The 22675-nt window shown below is 39.5% G+C and overlaps 1 protein-coding gene across 2 annotated transcripts; it reads right to left on the bottom strand.

The window, feature by feature from the left end:
- Positions 1-12: 12 nt before the first annotated feature.
- On the bottom strand, positions 13-16653 carry LACTB (lactamase beta). Of its 2 annotated transcripts, XM_059057736.2 has the most exons (6): positions 15724-16646; positions 15250-15316; positions 13371-13561; positions 12733-13084; positions 11646-11811; positions 13-810 (listed from the first exon to the last, which is right to left on the bottom strand). In XM_059057736.2, the coding sequence occupies exons 1-6, from the start codon at positions 16087-16089 to the stop codon at positions 279-281; spliced, it is 1674 nt and encodes a 557-aa protein (XP_058913719.1). In that variant the 5' UTR covers positions 16090-16646; the 3' UTR covers positions 13-278. The 2 variants fall into 2 exon arrangements, with proteins under 2 accessions (XP_058913719.1, XP_058913729.2); XM_059057746.2 differs by lacking the exon at positions 11646-11811 and having other exon boundaries at positions 627-810; positions 15724-16653.
- Positions 16654-22675: the final 6022 nt, after the last annotated feature.

Raw genomic sequence — 22675 nt, forward strand, 5'->3', positions numbered from 1 at the left:
ATTACACATTTTAAAAGTACATTTTTATCAGAATATTTTATTTCAAGAATTAACTTTTTTCAAAAAGTAAAAATATAGTTACTTCCCTGAGTATAAAGAACTCATCTTACAATAAAAGACAATTACAAAATTAAGCAATTAGAGGTACATAATTCTCTGCATTCAATTATACTCTATTACAAATTTATTCTTTAAAATCTCATGTATTTTGGGACTTCAATGTTTCAAAACAAACAAACAAAAACAAAACCATAATGGCTCATTTTGCACCTGTGATGTTAAGGCATGTCTGATCTGTCTTTATCAAATTCCAGAGCAATCTTTAAAGCAGTGTTGTTGAGGCCAACAGATTGCATGTTACATATGACAGAAACAACTATTCCTCTTGGGGGAAACTTGTTATTTATAGCTTCTGCATCCAGTTCTTCAGGAAGGACCAGTAGGACACTACTGGCACCCACTGCACCTCCAGTGTGTGAGGCATAATGCCGTTGCTTCCTACAAGAACCATATGTTTGCTTCTTTTCCACAACACCCCATGCCATTGCATATTTACCCTCTTTATCCCATGACATCTCTGTGTTAGGCACTGGTGTCCAAATCATAAGCATTGTTTCTGGTTTGAGATATCCAGGTAAAAGATTTTCATTTGAGTTCTTAAACAGCCCGACTTGGTAACCATAGAGCATTGCATTCCCAAATTTCAGAAGGTCACCTACTGTAGACAGAAATCCACCACCAGCCCATTTATAGGAGTTATCCACGTAAGGTGTGTTGACAAGACGTCTCTTTTTATTGTAAACATAAAATCTAAAATGAAATAAGAATAGTCATTAAAAATCTGATAGTCTATTATTGACTTTATACATGAAGATGAATAGGGAAATGTATACATGAGACATTGTATTTCACTGTAGTGAACATACTTTCTCAGAAACTAACCACTAATTTTCAGTATGATTCAAGTCAAATGAAACACAGATAAGTGAGTAATTAAAGTATAGAAAGTGGGTTGTTTTTTCTATTGGCAAGGCTTGCCCATGCTAAGTGTATCAAACTTCTAATACCTGTAAAAAATGTACTGATTAGTACTACACATGATATATATTTTCCCCATGCACATGCAGAAACACCTCATGTTTGGTAGACATTTTCAGTCCCTGGGCTCAATGAATCATGTGCCACATATAAATTTTATAACAAAATGTACATATGGGGATATTCAGAAATAAGGTTAATATTTGTAAGGAGACTATTTCTCCTGGTTAAAAATACATAGAGATACTGTGTATAATGATGTGATGTGGTACTTTCTTGGTGTAGTGGAAGAAGCAGGAGTTAGCAAATCTCAGTTTGAATTCCACAACTCTCACCCTTACTGGCTATGCTTATTTGATTTGATTAACAAACACTTATACCAGCGGTCCCCAACCTTTTTGGCACCAGGGACCCGTTTCATGGAAGACAATTTTTCCACAGACCGGGGCGGAGGGGGGATGGTTTTGGGATGATTTAAGCACATTACATTTATTGTGCAACTTACTTCTATTATTATTACATTGTAATATATAATGAAATAATTATATGACTCACCATAATGCAGAATCAGTGGGAGCCCTGAGCGTGTTTTCACTTGCTACTCACTGATAGGGTTTTGATATGAGTCTGCAAGCAGTTGATTTATTATGGTCTCTGTGCAGTCAAACCCTCTGCTAATGATAATCTGTATTTGCAGCCACTCCTCAGCGCTAGCATCACCTCCGCTTCAGCTCCATCTCAGATCATCAGGCATTAGATTCTCATAAGGAGCGCGCAGCCTAGATCCCTCGCATGCGCAGTTCACAGTAGGGTTTGCGCTGCTATGAGAACCTAATGCCACTGCTGATCTGACAGGAGGCGGAGCTCAGGAGGTAATGCGAGCGATGCGGAGCGGCTGTAAATATAGACGAAGCTTCGCTCGCTCGCCGGCCGCTCAACTCCTGCTGTGAGGCCCAGTTTCTAATAGGCCACAGACCGGTAACGGTCCGTGGCCCGGGGGTTGGGGACCCCTGACTTATACAGTTCTTACTATGTTCCAGGAATTGTTCTAAGAACTATATAGGTATGAACTAATTTATTCTTGTAACAATGTTAGGAGGTAGGTAATATTATAATTCCTGTTTTACAGATGAGGAAACTGAGGCACAGAGAATATAAATAACTTGTCCAAAGCCAGAGTTTTTAAGAGGCAGAGTGGATTAAAATCCAGGCAGTCTGTTGCCTCTCTGCTTCCATCCTAATTTGTAAAATGGGGACAAAAACATCTACTTTGCAGAGTTAGAAATAAATGTATAAAGCACTTTGCATATTTCTGATAGGTACTTAATAAATGGTAGCTATTATTCATTCAAGCATTCAACAGTTATTGATGGAACACTCACTATGTGCCAGGCACTGTTTGGATGTTGGGATAAAGTGCAAACAAGAGAGACTAACCTCATGCGGTTTCCATTCTAATATGAGGAGATGGTACCATAAACATTAGGTACATGAAATGAGATCACAAAATAACCAAAAAAGGATACTTGGCTCATGAGCCTCCTTCCTTTCAAGTTTCATAATAAAATGGTGTTTTAGGGCTTCCCTGGTGGCACAGTGGTTAAGAATCCACCTGCCAATGCAGGGGACACGGGTTCGAGCCCTGGTCTGGGAAGATCCCACATGCTGTGGAGCAACTACACCCATGCGCCACAACTACTGAGCCTGTGCTCTAGAGCCTGTGAGCCACAACTACTGAGCCTGCGTGCCAAAACTACTGAAGCCCGCATGCCTAGAGCCCGTGCTCCACAAGAGAAGCCACTGCAATGAGAAGCCCATGCACCGCAGCGAAGAGTAGCCCTCACTCGCCACAACTAGAGAAAGCCGCGCATAGCAATGAAGACCCAATGCAACCAAAAATAAATAATAAAATAAATTTATTTTTTTAAATGGTGTTGTTAGGTTTTCAGTTTGCTGACAGTCTCACCCGTAATGACCTTCATCTTCATCCTAACGTGGTTATTCATAAGCACTGTCAGACCTGAATCTCAGCATCACTTTAAACTGTTTTATCACTAAGGTCTCAAACTCAGACATTTCTTCCTAGGACTATGATTCCAACCCTTCCAGCTCTCCAAATGAATCTGCTTTCTGCCCTCAATGGGACCTTCATCCATCCCCCTTGAGTCGTCCCAATTTTCCCAGGTCTTTTAATTCCCAGTGGTTTCCCGATTTTCTCTTCTAGGCTGAACTGTATCAGCCGTTTCAACTATTTCAGCTGTGGTCTCATAAGCACTCTTTTGAACTAACACTACACCAATCCATCAATCCTAAATAAATCTAGGTATCCCTTATCTATCAAGAAAGGCTCCAGGAATTCATATGACAAAGCTGACGGGTATAAATTCATACTCTTGCTAAGGGTCTTCACTGCTGTTCTCAAATCCTTTTATTCTTTTCCTGGGTACTCCTTGGTATACTCTTCATAATAGGTATTCCCAATCTCTTCCACCCTCAGTCCTCTACCCTATCTCAGGCCCAGTCATTTTACTGAGAAGATTGAGGCCATCCAAAGTGAGCTAGAAACTCCCAACTTTATCTTGAAATGCATTTACATCATCATCCAATCTTTAAAAATTTTTCTATTGTTTTTTTTTTTTTTTTTTTTTTTTTTCGATACGCAGGCCTCACACTGTTGTGGCCTCTCCCATTGCGGAGCACAGGCTCCGGACGTGCAGGCTCAGCGGCCATGGCTCACGGGCCCAGCCGCTCTGCGGCATATGGGATCTTCCCGGACCGGGGAACGAACCCGTGTCCACTGCATCGGCAGGCGGATTCTCAACCACTGCGCCACCAGGGAAGCCCTCTATTGTTTTTAAGAGGCATTTTTTTAGTTGTCACAATTATTAGAGGGCTCTTACTGACATTTAGTGGATAGGGGCCCAAGGGTCCTAATGTCCTGTGGTGTATGGGAAAGTCCCACACAGTGGCGCATTCTCCTATGTCCTGTGAGATCAACTATCCTACGAGATACCCATGTAAGTAAAGAATCTGTTTATAACTAGCTGAGCCTAGAACCCTCTCCATTTTATATGTAAATACGAAGTACTCTGTCTCTACAATGTATTTTCCTTGAATGTAACCACTGTGAAAATTGAAGATCACACTCTATTTTGCTCAAAACTTTAGCCAGAGTTGGCCACCAAGGACATGAGTTGAAGCACCAATGCAATAAACCTGTATTGGTCTGCATTTTGTTGTCACATTTAAAGTAATTTTATGTATTAAGTTGCAGTTGACTTTATTATGTCTTCTCATGTTGTTGTGAGTAAACATTATCATATTGAGATATCTATTATTTATTATAAATTATAAATATTCCTTTTAAAAAATATTTTAGAGTATTGAGTGTAGGTTATATGATCTCTTTCATTTCAGATATTAAAGGAGGTGTTATAACATATTTGTTAAATTAAGGGGCAGTGGGTCTAAAGGCATTGATACTCGTTGTCCAGTATAATTTAGCCCTTGCTTACCTATTTGACCTTATCATGTACAACATCTTGCCTTACTTCTTTCATGCCAGACTTCTTTCTGTATTTGCAATAAGGCACACTAGCTTGCCTTATTATTCGTGTTTCAACTCAACAAACATGGCCTAAAACCAATATATTTTAAATAGATCTCCCCACTAACATCCTCTCCCTCTATATCCCATCACCCTGTTCTATTTTCTTCTCATATCTGAGATTCTTAGTTTACATATCTGTCTGTCTATTCCCATAGAATGTAAGTTTCATTAAGGCAGGAATCTTATCTACCTGGTTCATTGATGCTTCCCCTATCTAGAACAGTACTGGCCATCCACTAAGTACTTGTTAAATATGTTGAACAAATGAAAGCATCAATTGTTGGCTAGTATTTAATGGAGACCCCTTGCAAGGCACTGGAGAGAAAAGAAAAACCATACACCCGTGGATACTCTCAAAGGGCTAACTGTCCAATAATCTTGTGGGACAGTTCTTAAATTTCAGAGCACCATATGAATCACCTGGAGATTTTGTTACAACGCAGATTCTGCTTCAGTACATCTGGGGAGGGCCCCAAATTCTGCAGTTCTAACAAGCTCCCATGTGAATTCCAGTATTGCTTTGAGTAACAGGTTATGGGATGACTAGCAAGATGGATGTGAGGAATCCTGAGCACTAGTGAGAGCTAGCCTTGTTGAAATGGTTCCTCACTTCGCTGGGGAGCAAAATGGTTCAGTTTGACTGAAGCAGAGAGCTTTAAAAGGTGATGCCAGAGGAGTAGATATGGGACAGGGCACAGCTCACAAAGGACTTTCTGTGCCATGCTAGGGATTTTGACTCTTTCACCTTAGTTCACAAAATGCTCTACTTTTCTATATCTTAAGGAAAAAAACCCTTTTTTAAAATTTTACCCGTTACAGCTTCCAGCTACCAGTCCTTTCACTCTCATTTATTGCCAAACTACACGAGACAGTCCGCACCTGCTGTTTCCATGCACTCACCCTCTCCATTCATTCAATTCCGTAAAATCTGGCTTCTGTTCCCCCATCTCTACTAAACAGCTCTCTTGCAGGTTATCAAGATCTTCGAATTCCCTTTTTATGGTCCTCATCCTAACTGCCCCTGTAGCACTGTGACCCAGCACTTCGCTGACACTCCCCGCAGGCCACTTTGCTCTGCGCTCTCTCTTCTCATTCTCAATCCTATGATTCCCCGTATCCCTCCAATCACCAGTGGTTCCAGTGTCCCAGGTCTTCTCTTCTACAGAGATAACTACAAAACTGCAGCTGTACCACAAACTATGTTCCAAATTTACCATCAGATTTTCTACTAGCATTAATAATTCTCAGATTTGTTTTTTTCTCAATGTTGTTTATCAGAATCAGCAGTGGGCCTCATCCTTCCCTTCAAAATTCATAACTTTGAAGGGACAGTGGGCATATATAATTTGAAAAAGGACTCCTCTTTCTTCTGTCAAGATTATATTCCCCAAAAGTCCAAGTCATAATATTGGGTGAAGCAGGAGTGACCACAGGTATGTACTCTGAAGGTTAAAAAAAAGAGAAAAAAGTCTACAGAGGATCTTAATATGCTCTCCTGAGAACCACTGATTTGATAGGTGGTCTCCTCAGTTCTCAAAATGAACATGTCCAAAACTACTCTCTTCTGAACCTTCATATGTTTCTCCTCTCCATTAAAACCTTTCTTGCCTCTCTTGCCGTCAAATCTCTCATATCCAATAATGATAAATCCTCATTCAACCTCAGCTGTCTGACCTTTCTCCCTCCTTCCATTCCTATGGCCACTGCTGTATTTTAGGTCCCCATTACTTTCTGCCTCAACTCTGACTACACTTGTATTTCCAGCCAATCAAATCTCAAAGAAGCCACATAACAGAATAACAAAAATATGTTTTCTCACTGAGAAATATATTTATTAGAGTGAACTCCAAGTTTGTAAAGTAGGAGAGAACTACCAATCTATTTTGGTTAATAATCAGCTTTGGGCAACTTTTTTTTTTTTTTCTCACTGTCGTGGCCTCTCCCATTGCGGAGCACAGGCTCCGGACGCGCAGGCCTAGCGGCCACGGCTCACGGACCCAGCCGCTCCGCGGCATGTGGGATCTTCCCGGACCGGGGCACGAACCCGTGTCTCCTGCATCGGCAGGCGGATTCTCAACCACTGCGCCACCAGGGAAGCCCTGGGCAACTTTTATTAAAGCATTTCAAAGCACCTACATCAAGGTTGGAAATTAGGATGACTCAGTCACTCCTCTTTTAAAATATAAATTTATGGAGAATTTTAGACTTTAATCTAGAATTCTAAACTTTAAAAAGGTAAATTCAGACTTTAATCTTTTGATTCCTTTTCACAGAGGACAAATTAATGACTTCTCATGAAAATAATTTTGTTCAGCTGAATGATAACTTTACTATTTCAAATTCTTAAGGAATTTCTGCACTAAAAAGAATGGAATTACAGACACAAGTTCTTACGTTACTGGGACATCTTTGTAACTGAATAATTGATGGAATGATGCCAGATGACAAACAGCCTCTTCCTACTTACTTAATAATCCCTAGTTTCTGCACAAGATTATATTATCACAGAAATATACATCTACAAACTTATAAATTCAAAATAAATTTTTAAAAGCTTCTTAAATGCCTTTACAAACAATTATGCATCACTTTGTATTTTATTGCTATGAGAAGTTTAAAAAACCACAGAATTTAAAATGCATATTATAAACACCAATCCCACTCTAACATTTAGCATTAACGTGGACTGAACATACTACTAGAGTCCATCAGCTAAAGGCATAAAAAAGAGCTTCATAAGGAACAATGCTTAATTTTAGAAGATACTCTAGAAAATAAAGATAATAAATAATAATTAAGATAATAAGAGAAGGTAAAGACCATATCTATACTGTCAAAATACAGCAAACCCTTCAGAAAACATTCATTTTATTTGATTTTGGTCCTATCCAATTATGAAAGAGATTTTTGTTGCAAGTACTGTGTCAAACACAGAGAAAATATGAACAGAGTCTAATAATAAGCTAATGCATTGACTAAGGATTCCCCCATCAACAAACTGAGTGTCTTTCAGTGGCAAGAACGTTCACTCCATTCCCCTGTGGTCTTTGCTTAAAGAGTTATTTAAGTTTACTTGCCTATACAGAGTATACTTGAAATACAGAATCAATGTTCCTATTCTTGCATTTAAGAAACCCCAGGTTTGGGCTTCCCTGGTGGCACAGTGGTTGAGAATCTGCCTGCCGATGCAGCGCACACGGGTTCAAGCCCTGGTCCGGGAAGATCCTACATGCCGTGGAGCAACTGGGCCCGTGAGCCACAATTACTGAGCCTGCACATCTGGAGCCTGTGCTCCGCAACAAGAGAGGTCGCGATAGTGAGAGGCCCGCGCACCGGGATGAAGAGTGGCCCCCGCGTGCCACAACTAGAGAAAGCCCTCACACAGAAACAAAGATCCAACACAGCCAAAAATAAATAAATTAATTAATTTTAAAAAAAAAAGAAAAGAAAACCCAGTTTTATTCAGGACAACAGTGCACCCAGCTAAAAACTAATTTCTCTGCATTCCTTACAGCTGAATGTGGCCTGTTGCTAAAATTCTGGCCAAAGAAATGTGAGTAGTATTTTGGAGTGGGGTTCTGGGGGAATACCTTAAACAGGTGACAGGCACTGGGAGGCACAATTTTAAACACACACACAGAGAAATGGTAAAGATGATAAATATTTACTCTTGGGATACAGTAACTCTAAAAAGCCTAGGTCAAGATAATGTAAACATATTTATGATTATACGAAGGGGTCAGACTAGACAACAAAGCTGCAAACTTTTGCTGGAAATTTTATTTCTTGTACAATGGTACCATAAAACAAATGAATAGAAACATATGCATTTACTAAACTTTACTTTAAGGTTTGTTTTTTTTAAAACACACATCTTTGAGATTTCTTTTACTCCCTGAACTTCTCCCCAAACCTGGTGAAATAATTACTAAGCTCTTTTGAAATAATTACTACAAAAATAAAAAAAGAATCAGAGTTGAGCTTTAGAGGCCCCAAAAGATATTGTATCAAGTAAAATAAAAACAAAGCAAATAGAACACTTTCCTTGGTAACATATTTCCTTCTTCTTTTAGTGTCCTATTTTTATTTCTGCAGCCCATTTAATCTACCTAAAATGAATCACTTACCCCTTTAGCACCACTGGGCAAAACTAAAACCTAAAGAAAAAACCCAGAGTTGACAGGAACCTTTAACAGTAGAAACAGAAACCCACCGCCTTTTTCAAAGAATGGGAAATAAAATGAAATTAACTCACCATCATATGCCATATTTTGATTTCTGTGCATCTTAAATTAATCACTCATTAAGAAAACAGCAAATGATAGCTGCCTTGCAGTCTGCACATTCATGGAGCCTTAATTTTCAGCTGAGAAAAGAGGCTCAATGATTCTCCCTTATATGTAAGTGTAGGCATCTGTTATCAAATGCCTAGATTTGAATCAAAATAAGGTCATGCGTCTATGCCATCTTTATTAGAGAAACTTTTCTAGATTCAACTGACAACTTCAGGTATTTGTCATTTTTTCGTATGCTTTCCATCAGAATATAATGTTGGACCCCAAAATAATAAACACTGTCTGAAGTGGCTGAAAACTACAGGCCATTTCTATCATTACAAAGTCTACAAATAATAAATGCTGGAGAGGGTGTGGAGAATAGGGAACCCTCCCTACACTGTTGCTTGGGAATGTAAGTTGGTGCAGCCACTATGGAAAACAGTATGGAGGTTCCTCAAAAAACTAAAAATAGAGTTAGCATATGACCCAGCAATCCCACTCCTGGGCATATACCTGGATAAAACTGTAATTCAAAAAGATACATGCACCCCTATGTTCACAGCAGCACTATTCACAATAGCCAAGACACAGAAACAATCTAAATGTCCATCAACAGATGAATAAAGGAGATGTGGTACATATATACAATGAAATACTACTCAGCCATAAAAAAGAATGAAATAATGCCATTTGCAGCAACATGGATGCAACTAGAGATTATCATACTAAGTGAAGTAAATCAGAAAGAGAAAGACAAATACCATATGGTATCACTTATATGTGGAATCTAAAATATGGCACAAATGAACCTATCTACAAAACAGAAACAGACTCACAGACATAGAGAACAGACTTGTGGCTGCCAAGGGTGGTGAGGAAGGGAGAGGGATGGACTGGGAGTTTGGGGTTAGTTGATACAAACTATTACATTGAGAATGGATAAACAACAAGGTCCTACTGTATAGCACAGGGAACTGTATCCATAATCTCCTGGGATAAAACATAATGGAAAAGAATATAAAAAAGAATGTATATATGTGTATAACTGAGTCTCTTTGCTATACAGAAGAAATTAGCACAACATTGTAAATCAACTACACTTCAATAAAAAAAAAAAATAGAGAATAAAAAAGAAAAAAACTACAGGGACTTCCCTGGCAGAGCAGCGGTTAAGACTCCATGCTGCCAATGCAGGGGGCTCGGGTTCCATCCCTGGTCAGGGAACTAGATCCCACATGCACGATGCAACTAAGAGTTAGCATGCCACAACTAAGGAGCCTGTGAGCGGCAAGTAAGGAGCCCGTAAGCTGCAGCTAAGGAGCCTGCCTGCCACAACTAAGACCCAGCTCAACCAAATAAATAAATAAATATTTTTTTAAACCCAAAACAAAAAAACTACAGGCCATTTAAAAACTAAAATTCATTGCTTGCTGCTAACCTAATTTCTTTTAGGTTCAAAAAAACTACTTTCAGGCTGATTTGCAATGCATATTTGATCCTTTTGAATAAGCTGGTAATTTAACTAAATACAACAGAAAATTGAACAAAACTAGTATGGGGTTATAGGAGGATAAAGCTAAAAAATCTACCATTTCATCTAGTCAAGGACCATTAAGCCATTTGTAAAGCATGTTCTCTAATGGAAACGTAAAAAGTAAAAGTAACAGCTGATTTAAACACAGTTAAATGTGTCGTTACCTTTCTAACAAACCAAATAATAATAAGAGTAAAATGGAAAAGAAAACACCGTTAACAGTAAAACTCATGTAAGTCTTTAGTCCCCAGATTCTCTTCTAATGCCTTTTCTACAAATTACTTGTAAAAGTTATAAAATTGTAGTTTGATATATTTCAATAAAATGATTTTCAAACTTTTACAGTGGAGAAACCTGGTATATACCACCTCAACAAAGTGATTAATATTACCATCACCAGTAATGGAACAAATTAAACTCATGTGACTTCTGAGAGACTTCATGACTAAATGCAATGTGTGAGCTTATATTAGACCCTGCACCAGAAAAAAAAGGTTTTTTTCCTTTTGTTATAAAGGACATTATTGGGACAATTGGCAAAATTTGAATAAGGTCTTTAGATCTGATATGAACCTTGTGTTGATATTAATTTCCTGGATGTCCTTATTTTTAGAAAATACACATTCAAGTATTTATGGGTACCATTTAAGTATAAGGGGCACCATGTCTGCAACTGATTTCCAAATGGCTGAGAAAAAAATAACATAAGAGACTGACAGATAAAGCAATGTGGTAAAATGATTAACATGTGGGGAATCTGGTTGAAGCGTATAGGAAAGTTCTTTGTACCACTTTGTGTAACTTTTCTAAGTATGAGATAATTTCAAAATTAAAAAACAATTTACAAAAGGTAAATAAAGCATTAACAAAAACATTAAAAAAGCGATGATGGAAGAGCAAATTATAGATGCCCGTGATGGGCACAATTTTGGTTTAATTATTCATGTGCTTAAGTTATTATTGCTATCTTTCACCTAAGGATCTTGGGGTACTTCAAATATATGTGTATTTGAAAACTAAAATATAGTTTATTTTCCTTACATTATAGGTGGAAAAACAGACATGCAGAAAAGCTCCCAAAATGTGGCAAGTTGATTTTGGAATGGAGACAAGCAAAATGTGACTTTAAATTGATAACAGTGTAAAGATGCGATACAGCCAGACACACCAGAAGGTATTCATTTACCTTGCTCTATTGTAAATCACTGGCTCATTTTCTTCCTGCACAGTTGTCAGCATATCCAAGTCATGGAATATTTTCTGCATATAGTCCAAATATTTATATCCTGAAGCTCTTTCTACTATGGCTGCCAATAGGGTATAGCCAAAAGTTGAATACAAAAACTGACTACCTTGAGACATCATTTTAAGGGGGGAAAAAAAAGAAAATGCTTCATTATTATTTAAAAACATGTAAAATATTTTCCCACTGAAAACTGGCAAATCTTTAATTTACTTTAGCATTTAGGTAAAGATCATGGATGATATATTAACAAACTTAGTCAACTTTGCAATGGCCCTGCTTATTCCATGTCTCTAACACAAGAATAAAATGATGATCCATATACTTAGCAGTTTTTTTGTTTGTTTTTTGTTTTTTTCTGGCTGCACTGCGCGGCCTGTGGGATCTTAGTTCCCTGACCAGGGACAAACCCTGTGCCCCCTGCCATGGAAGCACAGAGCCCTAACCACTGGACCTACCAGGGAATTCCCACAAACAAATTTTAAAATGAAAATGGAATACAAGTACATAAACCTGCAATAAATTTAAAGATAAAGTGGTTTCAGTAGGCATCATACCAAAAAGTATACAGAAAAAGTTATTTTTATAGATCAGCTTTTTGGGAAATAAAATTTAGTTGATGCATACTAATTTCTTTAAGAAATGAAAGCACAAAAGAAGGTGAACAATTTAAACACTAAGTTAAATACTAATGAAATACTAAAATATTAGCAATACTTTATCATGCCAACTTCAGTTTAGAATTTATTTGGAGAATTAGTCCAATATTTAATTTTTTTCCATGAATATCTTGATACTGAGAATCCTCTAAATGTCTAGGTAGCCTCCAATGAAGCTAACTCAAACAACTGCCTGCCTGGATGCTAGGCTTTGTTAAGAACCATAGACAAAAAGGCAAACATCTGACAACAAAACCCATGCCATAATCATCAACCACAATGAATGCACTCAGGATGGTATCATTTTGCATTTTCTAAAAATTAATACTTCAGTAATGATGATTTTGTAAAAAGAAGAAATTAACACTCACCAGGTTTAAAGAACAAAGGGTCATTTTTAAATAATCTTAGGGATTCAATTGAATTTTCAAATTTTTCTTTCAAATATAATTCGCCTTGTTCAAAATCATTCTTTTTCTTGCAAGGTTTTGAATTTCGGCCTTTGGCTTCATTATCTTGCTCTATCTTAGCTTTAGCAAAGTCATTCTTTTCATTACTTTTGCCTCCTTTTTCTTTTAACTCTTTTTCTTGGTCAGATTCCATCGTCCCTTTCATCATCTTCAAGGCTTTATAAGCTTTCTCTTCTTTCACCTTTTTCATGTCCTTTTCATAATGACGAATTCCACTTAAGTGGGAAATCAATAATCTTGTTGTGACAGAAACCTAATTGTAAAAACATGAAAATTCAATTACAATATTAAACTGCATAATAAAAAGTTAGTAGCCCTGAAACAATGTTTCAGCAATATTTTCCATTTTAAACTGCTGCTAGAATAATGTGTTATGTATACACCTTTAGCCTCAAATTTCAGAAAAATATCCTTGGTTATTATCTGGAGAAAACAAAACTTTAATCCATTAACAATAATTAAAAACAAACCAAAGAATCCCATGAAAGCTTTTAAACCGCTTAAATGTCATTAGAAAAATGAACTGTGAGATTTATTACCTTTTCACCTTCATATTCTTTTTCTGGGAATTCAGGAACATAATGCTGTACTGGAATATCAAGATCCAGTTTCCCTGCTTCCCACAATTTGGCAATAGCAACCATGGTGAGGCTTTTGCTGATACTGGCAATTCTCATAACTGTCTCTGGCTTGCATGGTACACGGTTCTCAACATCAGCATAACCTAAACCTTTGGGAAAAAAAGCAAAAAGTCACTATTAATAGGCTTCATGGTCAAAGGAGTCTTCAAAAACTGTAATAATACTAATAATACTATCTTAAAACATTCTGTGTGTTTATCTAAAGGAAAACATATTCCACTTGTGTAAGTTAATTAAAACAACATATAAGGGATGAGTCTTAGCAATACTGACAACAGTAAGCCTAACAATTTAACCTTATAACTGAAATTGTACCCTACACACAACAGTCATTTTCTGATTCAGTTACTAATGTTTCTTAGCTTATCTAAACAATTTGGTTATTCCATATATTAAATAAGTTACTCTACATTCTTTAAAGAAAATATCATTGTTCTTCAGATTACATTTATTCTGGATTTTTGAGTGAGTTTCTACTAAATTCCTTAAAATAACCAATAAAAACAAATGTGAAGATACCCTGCAAACCCAATCTAGTTAATCATCAATTTAATTCAGCTGCAAATCAGAAGAAAAACAATGTACTACTAATTTAAAGCTCCTTCTAGAAAATATTTTAAGTTTGGTTTTATCTTCTACAGGATAAAGATGTGGAAATCTGAGACATACAAAGAACTGAGATCTGAAAAGAACGAAAAGGCATACAATAATTATTTTCACCTGTAAATGTAAATTATGCTGAAAAATATCTGCATAAAAACAAAGCCCTCACCTATAGAGCTGACTTTTACATAATTTTGGATTACAATATCTGTCATAAATGTTGATGGGGTACACTTAAACTTGAAGGATGAATCATTTTTCTTTAAATTCAAAACCTTACTGCTCCTATCAACTTCTAAAGGTACTACTTCCTCTAAATGATGTCTGAAACAACATTTCCTAAAAGGTGGGTTCCTAAAAGCCTGCTGTGATGAGTTGGACCAATTTGTGTGCAATGAAAAAGTAAATCAAATTATAAAATGCTGGGCTTCCCTGGTGGCGCAGTGGTTGAGAGTCCGCCTGCTGATGCAGGGGACACGGGTTCGTGCCCCGGTCCGGGAAGAACACACAGCGGCTGGGCCCGTAAGCCATGGCCGCTGAGCCTGCGCGTCCGGAGCCTGTGCTCCGCAACGGGAGAGGCCACAGCAGTGAGAGGCCCGCGTACCACACAAACACACACAAAAATTATAAGATGCTTTGATAAAAGTATCATAAAATGATTAGAAGTCTCTCTTCCAAAGCTGCTAGCTTTTTGTTTGAAAAAATAGCTGACACCTCTGAAGAGTAAAAAAAAAAAAAACAAAAACAAACTAATAAAGTAGATTGTAAGCTCATTAAGGACAAGGAATCATGTATATCACCTGTTCTTAGTACAGTGCATTTTACAGAATGGAGGACTCAGTAAACTGAACTAAAAAAGAAAAACATTAAATTCTGACGTTTTATCTAGTCATAAGGGTTATCTACAAATGTGCAATTAACAGATCGCTCTAGACACCACTTTGAGAACAATACAACAAACCATCTTTAAGACTTCAGTTTACTCATCAGTCACACTTTAAACCTTGCTGTTTATAGAAAGTCCAATTCGTTAGTCTGTTAGTTTTCTCTACAGTATGTATGGTTTTATGAAAACTGAACAGCACTTCATGGGATTCACGTCAAACAGTAACACATCAAGATTTCATTCACCTGGCACAAAACAAGCCAATAAATAAAACTATTCTGAGCCCACCTTCTGACCAGACTTCTTTTCCATCTACAGAGACTCCAACCACAATGCCCGGTGCGCCCACCTCATCCTAAGAGCCAAGGGGAAAGAACAGTTCAAAGACAGGCCGAAAGCCCTCGCAAGTCCGTCAGCGCCTTCCTCTGGTGGGGCTTCCCTCGGCTCGGGGCCCCGCCCACCTCGGCTCGGCCGGCCGGGAGTTAACCATGAGGGGTGCGCCCGCTGGGAGCACTGAGGGGAAGGGGCGGTCTCCGAGGCGGGCCGTGACCTCCGCCCCGACTTGGGCAACCCCCCGAGAGCGTCTGACCGTGGCCGGGAGGTCGGGAAACGGGAAGTCTTTCTCGGAAGCCGACCTCGGGCATCCAGCCGCCCGGGGTGGCGTCCGCTCGCCCCGAGAGATGCCCACCAAACAGCCTCATGCCGGGGTGACCCGGGGGTGGGGCGCCGGGTTCCCGGCCGCCTACGCCCCCGTCGCCGCACCTTGATCCTGTGCAGGAGGTCGCGGCTGCGGTCGATGGCTCTGGCAAAGCTCCTGGAGTGCAGCGGCGTCGGGGTCTGCGGAGACCACTGGGCGAGGGGCTGCTCCTGCGGCGGCAGCGGCGGCTCGGCCTGAGGCGGCGTCTCGGGGTCTGGGGCCGCGGTGGGCGGCGCGGGGGACGCACCCCTCAGCCCGCCGGCCAGCTTCACCCCGAGCGCCAGCCCTAGACCCAGCCCGAGGCCCCCGACCCAGCCGGGGCCTAGCGGCGGCGGCCCGGCGCGCTGGTGAGCTGCACGCCGCCCGCAGCCCGAGGCGCAGCTCCCGTGGGTCGCGGCCCGGGTTGTCACGGCTGCCAGGAGCCGGTACATGGCGTCTCTGGCGAGCCGGCAGCTTCAGAGCTCGCGAAGGCCGGGCGGGCGGCAGAGGCGCGGGAAAGGGAGGGAAGGGGGGGAGGAGGGGAGGGGAGGGGAGGGGGCGGTGACCGCGCTCAGGCCCTAGTAGTCGAGGCCCGATGGCCGGAGCGCCGATCGCATCGAGTCCTTCCTCTTTTCCTTTTTTTATTTGCCTTGTCTCTTGATATTTCATCATCTTTCTCCCCTCCCCACTTTTCCTTCTCTGCCTCCCCTTAGATCAAGTGTCACCTCTTCAGAGAAGCCTTCCTAGTCCCCGTCCCTTTCGGAGCTCTCGCCACACCTAGACCCCCAGTGCGCACGCCTGCTTAATAGCACTTAACACTTATGTTTCACTGAACTAATCTGATTTCTTACCAGACTGTGACCCTTTGCAGAGCCTTGAATTTTACTTTTGGATCTTTATCTCCTGCAACAGCGCTTGGCACACAGCAGCGCTCAGCGGGCGTCTCCTTTTCCCCCAGGACCCTCTTTTCTCTCTCTTAACTGTCTCCATTCTTTCTATCTCTTTTGGGCTCCTTCCATTTCTCGGAGGCCCTTTAAAATCTCTTACTTCTCAAAGTCTAGCCCCACACCACATCAAACATATTGTTATATCTACGCCTCATACTTAAAAAAAAACTTTGTTGTTGTTGTACAAAAAGAAAGTTGTAAATAAAATCTGTAGACTTCCCCGGCGGCTCAGTGGTTAAGCATCCGCCTGCCAACGCAGGGGACACGGGTTCGAGCCCTGGTCCGGGATGATCCCACATGCTGCGGAGCAACTGGGCCCGTGCGCCACACTACTGAGACTGCGCTCTAGAGCCTGCAAGCCACAGCTACTGAGCCCACGTGCTATAACTACTGAGCCTGAGCACCTAGAGCCCGTGCTCCACAACAAAGAGAAGCCACCGCGGTGAGAAGCCCGCGCACCGCAAGGAAGAGCAGCCCCCGCTCGCGGGAACTAGGGAAAGCCTGCGCGCAGCAACGAAGATGCAACGCAGCCCCCCAAAAAAGAAAAAAAGAATTAAAAATAAATTAAAAAAATAAAATTTGCACTTAAAACTTTTAATCCAAAAGTAAATCATATAATTTAGTTAGCTATGATTTCTGACAGCTGTAGAGGATCAGAGGTTCTTGTGAAATAAGAAACCTAACCTCAAATTATCAATACTACAAAATGTAAAATGTGTATAATCCTAATTGAACCGTTAATTATGTTAATTTTGAAGATAAACATCCATTCCAATTTTTACAATTTTCTCTTTATACTTTGGGATATATAATTATTTTTTATATATTACATATAATATATATACTATCTACTTTAAATGTTTATTTTTAAAATTAAAATATTTAATATTTTAAATATTAAATAAAATTATTTAAATAAATAATAAATATATATTTCCCAAAGATTTTTGAAAGCCTGTAAGCCTTAGTACTGGGACAATATACCCAATGTATAAAATGAGTCTGTTTTTCCTTACAGGTGGAATTTGTAGAGAGAGAATTCTCAGACTTGAATTGACAAGCTATTTTCAAGAGAAAAGGGCATAAACATCTTGAGCTACTGTTTAAGGAAAATGCAATAACAGTAACCACAGTTACTGTGGTTACTGTAACAGTAATCTAGTCAGAAGATACTGGGGCTAAACAATTATAAAGTGGTGGGCTGTTCATAAAGCCTACAACCCTGAAGAGATCAGTGCATCTTAGGACCCAGAGGGTTTGGCAGTGAAACTCACTGAGGTTCCTGGAGCACCACCTGCTGTTAGAGTGGACAGATGCACCCTGTCAAGATGGTATTGGAGGTTCCCATCATAGGGGCCCCCACTATTCCAAGCACATGTCAGTGAGAGAAAAAAATATAAAGAGAAGAATGTAAAAGACATAGCCAGTGGTGGTTACAATAAATTCTCACTTTTTCATCCTTTTAAAAACTATACATATATGTTTTGTGGTTTTTTTTTTTTTTTTGCGTTACGCAGGCCTCTAACTATTGTGGCCTCTCCCGCTGTGGAGCACAGGCTCCGGATGCGCCAGCTCAGTGGCCATGGCTCACAGGCCCAGCCGCTCTGCGGCACGTGGGATCCTCCCCGACCGGGGCACGAACCCGCGTCCCCTGCATCGGCAAGCGGACTCTCAACCACTGTGCCACCAGGGAAGCCCTACATATATGTTTTATGCACTCTTCTGTACCTCTCCTTGTATCAGAAATGGAACAGAAGCAGAGAGCCATATAGCAAAAGCCAAAATCCTAATGGACTTCTTCCAGTTTAGAAGCAGCTAGAGGCCACCCAAAGTATGGCTTCTGTGAAGGTAGTGAAGAATAGATGTTCTCCGTGAAAGCCAGGTGCCTAGGAGGCAACTTAACCAAGCAGCTGGCAGACATGTTGGCAGGATTTTTACTATCACTGTGAGGCAGAAGCCCAGAGCTCCGATATGTCAGCTGGCTCTGGACTGGGAGCCACAGAAACCAGGTAGAAGTAAACCACAAGACAGGGAGAGGAGTGGGATGACAGAAAAAGAAAGGAAAAGGAGAGGAAGGCAAAGGAGGAAGGAAAGAAATTTTCCACTGAAAATAAACCTACAAACCAAAGTTCTGAAACATATAAGGAAAATATTTCTAAAAAGACTGGCACCTAAATCAATAATCAAGAAGTGAAATCAGCTCAGACAAATGAACGCAGTAGAACAATCTACAGAAAAGAAAAAAAAAAGGAAGGAAGAAAGAAAGAGAAAAACGGCCATTCCCTGGCTAAAAAAAGATGGATTAATAGAAAACAAAATAAACACGTTTTTCTCAGAATTCTCAAAGAGAGAAATGAATCATAATATTCACAAAACGAACAAAGAATTATGAAATAAGAATAAATGAAACAAGAATATAAGGATGCAAAAGAACTTATCAGAAATCATATAAATAAAAAATCATGAGAGCTTTAGAAAGAGTATCTCTTCCTAAGTTGGAAGTACAAATTTGGTGAGCTGTCTTTATCCGAGGTCAGTTTTTGTTTTTCTTTAGTGTTTACTTTTGCAGGCTAAACGTCTCCAGCTGCTCTAACTATTCTTCATTTCTCAAGGTTTCCAGGCCTCAAACTGGCTCTAAGAACTAGACACAGTACTCGAGAATCTACCAGTAAAGTGAGACCATCAGTTCCCATCCTCTGGACAGTTACCATTTTTTTACCAGTTGTATCATGGCATTTGTTCATAATGAATTTGTTGTCAGCAATCAAGTCTTTTTTTACATAAACCATGTAGTCAAACCCAGCTTCTCTTCCATATCAGGTACTTGCAAGACTGATTTAATATATACAGTGTCTCTATTGACCTTTATCTTATTGGTTTTGGCTTTGTATTTCCATGGTATTATTTTTAATCTAAATTCTGTCAAAATAAACCTTTGACTTTCATCTTATCTGCAAACAAGACAGGCAAGCTTTCTGTCTTGTTCAAAATACTGAATAGGGCTGGACCTTAAATAGAACCCACTAGTACACCAGTAGAAACTTCTCTCCAGGAGATCAGAGGTCCAGTAGCCAATACTCTTTTGATACGGTTGTTCAAACAGACGGGAGCTCATCATTGCTATTCTGTGACTATTTTGTGACCCTCTAGTGTGATAGACCCTCTAGTACTATCATGAAGATAGTACTTCTGTTTCCTCTTCTTTTTTCCTCTTCTGAATGTTTCCCATTGCAATCTTGACCTTAGGTTCATTGAAAGCTTTTGCAAAACCCTACTTTATTCATCCAACACATATTTATGGGTATCCGCTCTTTGCCAGACAAAGTGTTGAGGTTACAACAGTCACTCAAAAGAGATACACTCTCAGCCCTTCTGAAACTTACAGGCTAGAGGGTAAGATAGTCATGAATCACATAAACACACAAATAAAGGTAAAATCCCAACTGTATTAAGTGCTATGTAGGAGAAATGCAGTGTGTTGAGAGTTTATAATGGTGAAATTTGACCTATTCTGGGAGATTAGGCTTTCTTGATTAAGTGAAATTAGATCTAAAACCTTAAGGTTAAATGGGAATTAACTTGGTTGAATATGGGCAGAAAGAAAGAGGAAGTGTTCCATGCAGAGGAACTGTGGTGGGAGAGAGGAGGTTTCATTCAAGGAAGTAAAAGATAACCATGGCAGCTGGCATGGAGAACTAAGGGAAGTGAGGTGAGGGATGAGGGTGGAGACTGACCATTTAGGACCTTATGTCTCTCTCCCCTGTTATTTCTTTAGAAGAAGGAATACTCTTCTAGAGCAGCTTCTCCTTATAAGTCCTGCTCTAGTATATACTGTAATATGTAATATTATGAAATACTATTTATTTTCTTGGCTTAACATTTCAGGTTTACTTCATCATTCATACTCTGTGCTTTGGTCATAAATATTACTGTTAATCAGATTCCTGCTCCACCTTCCAACCCCAAGAATTAGTGAGTTACTTTCCCCTTCATGCTGATACTTTATTTATTCACACTTTTTCCTCATACTATCTGGTTTAAAAGTTTTGTTTCAGTGACTTATTCTTTTATCCCTTAAAATTTCAATAAGGATATATTTACTTTGGATGGTAGTTTGGGAGTATCGATTAGCTATTAAATATGCTTATAATTCATGACCCAGCAATACCATTTTTAGGTTACATATTCTACACCAGTGATTTTCAAAGTATGGCCCTTGGACTGGCGTCATTAGCATCACCTGAGAACTTGTTAGAAATGCAAATGCTCAAGTCCCACCCAGATCTACTAAATCAGTGGTGCCCAGCAATCTGTGATTTAAAACCCCACCAGCTGATACTGATACATGCTGAAGTTTGAAAAAAATCTACTCTAAAGAAATATCTGCACACATTGTATCAGATAACTTTTGCTGTTAGAACAAGTGTTTACTTAGCTCACAGGTCTCCAGGTTGGCAACTTTGGCTGGACCCAGCTAGGCAGTTCTCATTTCCTCTGGCTCAGTCATTGTCAGCAGTCCGCTACTGAGATAGCTGGGGGCTGGCTGGTGTACGATGCCCTCAGCTGACACAGCTCAACGCTGTTCAGTGTGGTCTCTCTTTCACCAACAGTCTGGCCTGGGTTTGTTCACCTGGTGGTTGGACAAAACTCCAAGGGATAGAAAGCAGGAGGATTCAAGGCCTCTTGAGGCCTAGGCTTGAAACTGGCATATTGACACGTCTGCTGCATTCTATTGGCTGAATTAAGTCCACGGTCGTCCTAGATGCAGGGGAGGGAAAAAGGACTTTACCTGTTGGTGGGAAGAGCTGCAAAATCAAATTGCAAAGTGTGTGGATACAGGGAGGGTGGAGATTGTGACTCTTTTTTTTTTTTTTTTGCCATCTTCTACATACGTGCTTATAGAAACAATACAAGGTTTTTTACTGCACCATTTTTGATGATAACAAAACAATGAAAACAACTTAAATACCCTTCAGTAAGGGAATGGGCAGATTGTGGCACATACATACCAAGGAATATACTATGTATCCATTGAAACGAATAAGCTAGGTCTCTTTCTAGGTCAACTAGAAATAAAACCCTTTTTTTTTTTAATGAAAAAAAGGAAACTGAAGAGCAATTTGAAAGAATACCATTCATATATATATATATATACATATATACATATTTTATAAGCACCTCTTATTTATTTATTTATTTAGGCTGCACCAGGTCTTCGTTGTGGCATGCGGGATCTTTTAATAGTTGCAGCATGCGGGCTTCTTAGTTGTGGCATGCAGACTTCTTAGTTGCGGCATGCATGCATAATCTAGTTCCCCAAGCACGGCTCGAACTCGGGTCCCCTACATTGGGAGCACAGAGTCTTACCCACTGGACCACCAGGCAAGTCCCTACCATTCATATATTCTTAAAACCAACACAATATTATATATTTCTGATGGGTACATATAATACATTTATGAAAGTATTACAGAAAGTCTAGAAGTATATACATCTAACTTATACCAGTGATTACTCTTGGAGAGTGGGAAAGGAGGCAAGAATTCAAAGTGGTAGTCAGAGAGGATATTAGCTTTATCTGTTAGGTTCTCATTTAAAAAATACGTTTATATATATTCTGTGAAATTAAAAATTTAAAAATAAAACACAAATTTCATAGGAAGCTCATTTCAGGATAAGTTTCTTCTTTGACATGTTCTTCCAGGTCGTTATGAGATTCTGTCATTCACTCAGTCACATTTAGTGAAGACTGCTGTGTTCTATGCACTGTACTAGTTGCCAGGAGCACTCAGTCTTTTGCCAAGTTCCCATCATTTTAGTCTCTAAGTCCTTCATTTTCTGACCCTTATCTTCAAGCCGTTAGCAAGAAGTTCTAGGTTTTTTCTTACTGCATCATGGAGTTCCATGTTTATCAGAGAAAAGAGTTGTGAATGGTGGGGCTTAACCAAATCTGGATCTGGGAAGATGCATACCTCCCAGTGAACCTTGTCATGATTAAATAGATAGATGTCATCTCTTAGCAGGAATCACATACTGTGTTAGCATTGTCATTTTCTTTTTTAAAAAAATTAATTTCTTTATTTATTTTTGG

The sequence above is a fragment of the Kogia breviceps genome, chromosome 3 (genome assembly GCF_026419965.1).
Source record: "Kogia breviceps isolate mKogBre1 chromosome 3, mKogBre1 haplotype 1, whole genome shotgun sequence".
NCBI lineage: Eukaryota > Metazoa > Chordata > Mammalia > Artiodactyla > Physeteridae > Kogia > Kogia breviceps.

What these genes read in the sequence shown, in the direction of transcription:
- LACTB (XM_059057736.2), bottom strand. Translation starts at nt 16,089, where the DNA reads ATGTACCGGCTCCTGGCAGCCGTGACAACCCGGGCCGCGACCCACGGG. An exon ending in ACCTCCTGCACAGGATCAAG is followed by an intron (nt 15,317 to 15,723) that starts GTGCGGCGACGG and finishes CTTGGCTCTTAG; the next exon opens with GATGAGGTGGGCGCACCGGG. An exon ending in GTGATTTACAATAGAGCAAG is followed by an intron (nt 811 to 11,645) that starts GTAAATGAATAC and finishes ATTTCATTTTAG; the next exon opens with ATTTTATGTTTACAATAAAA.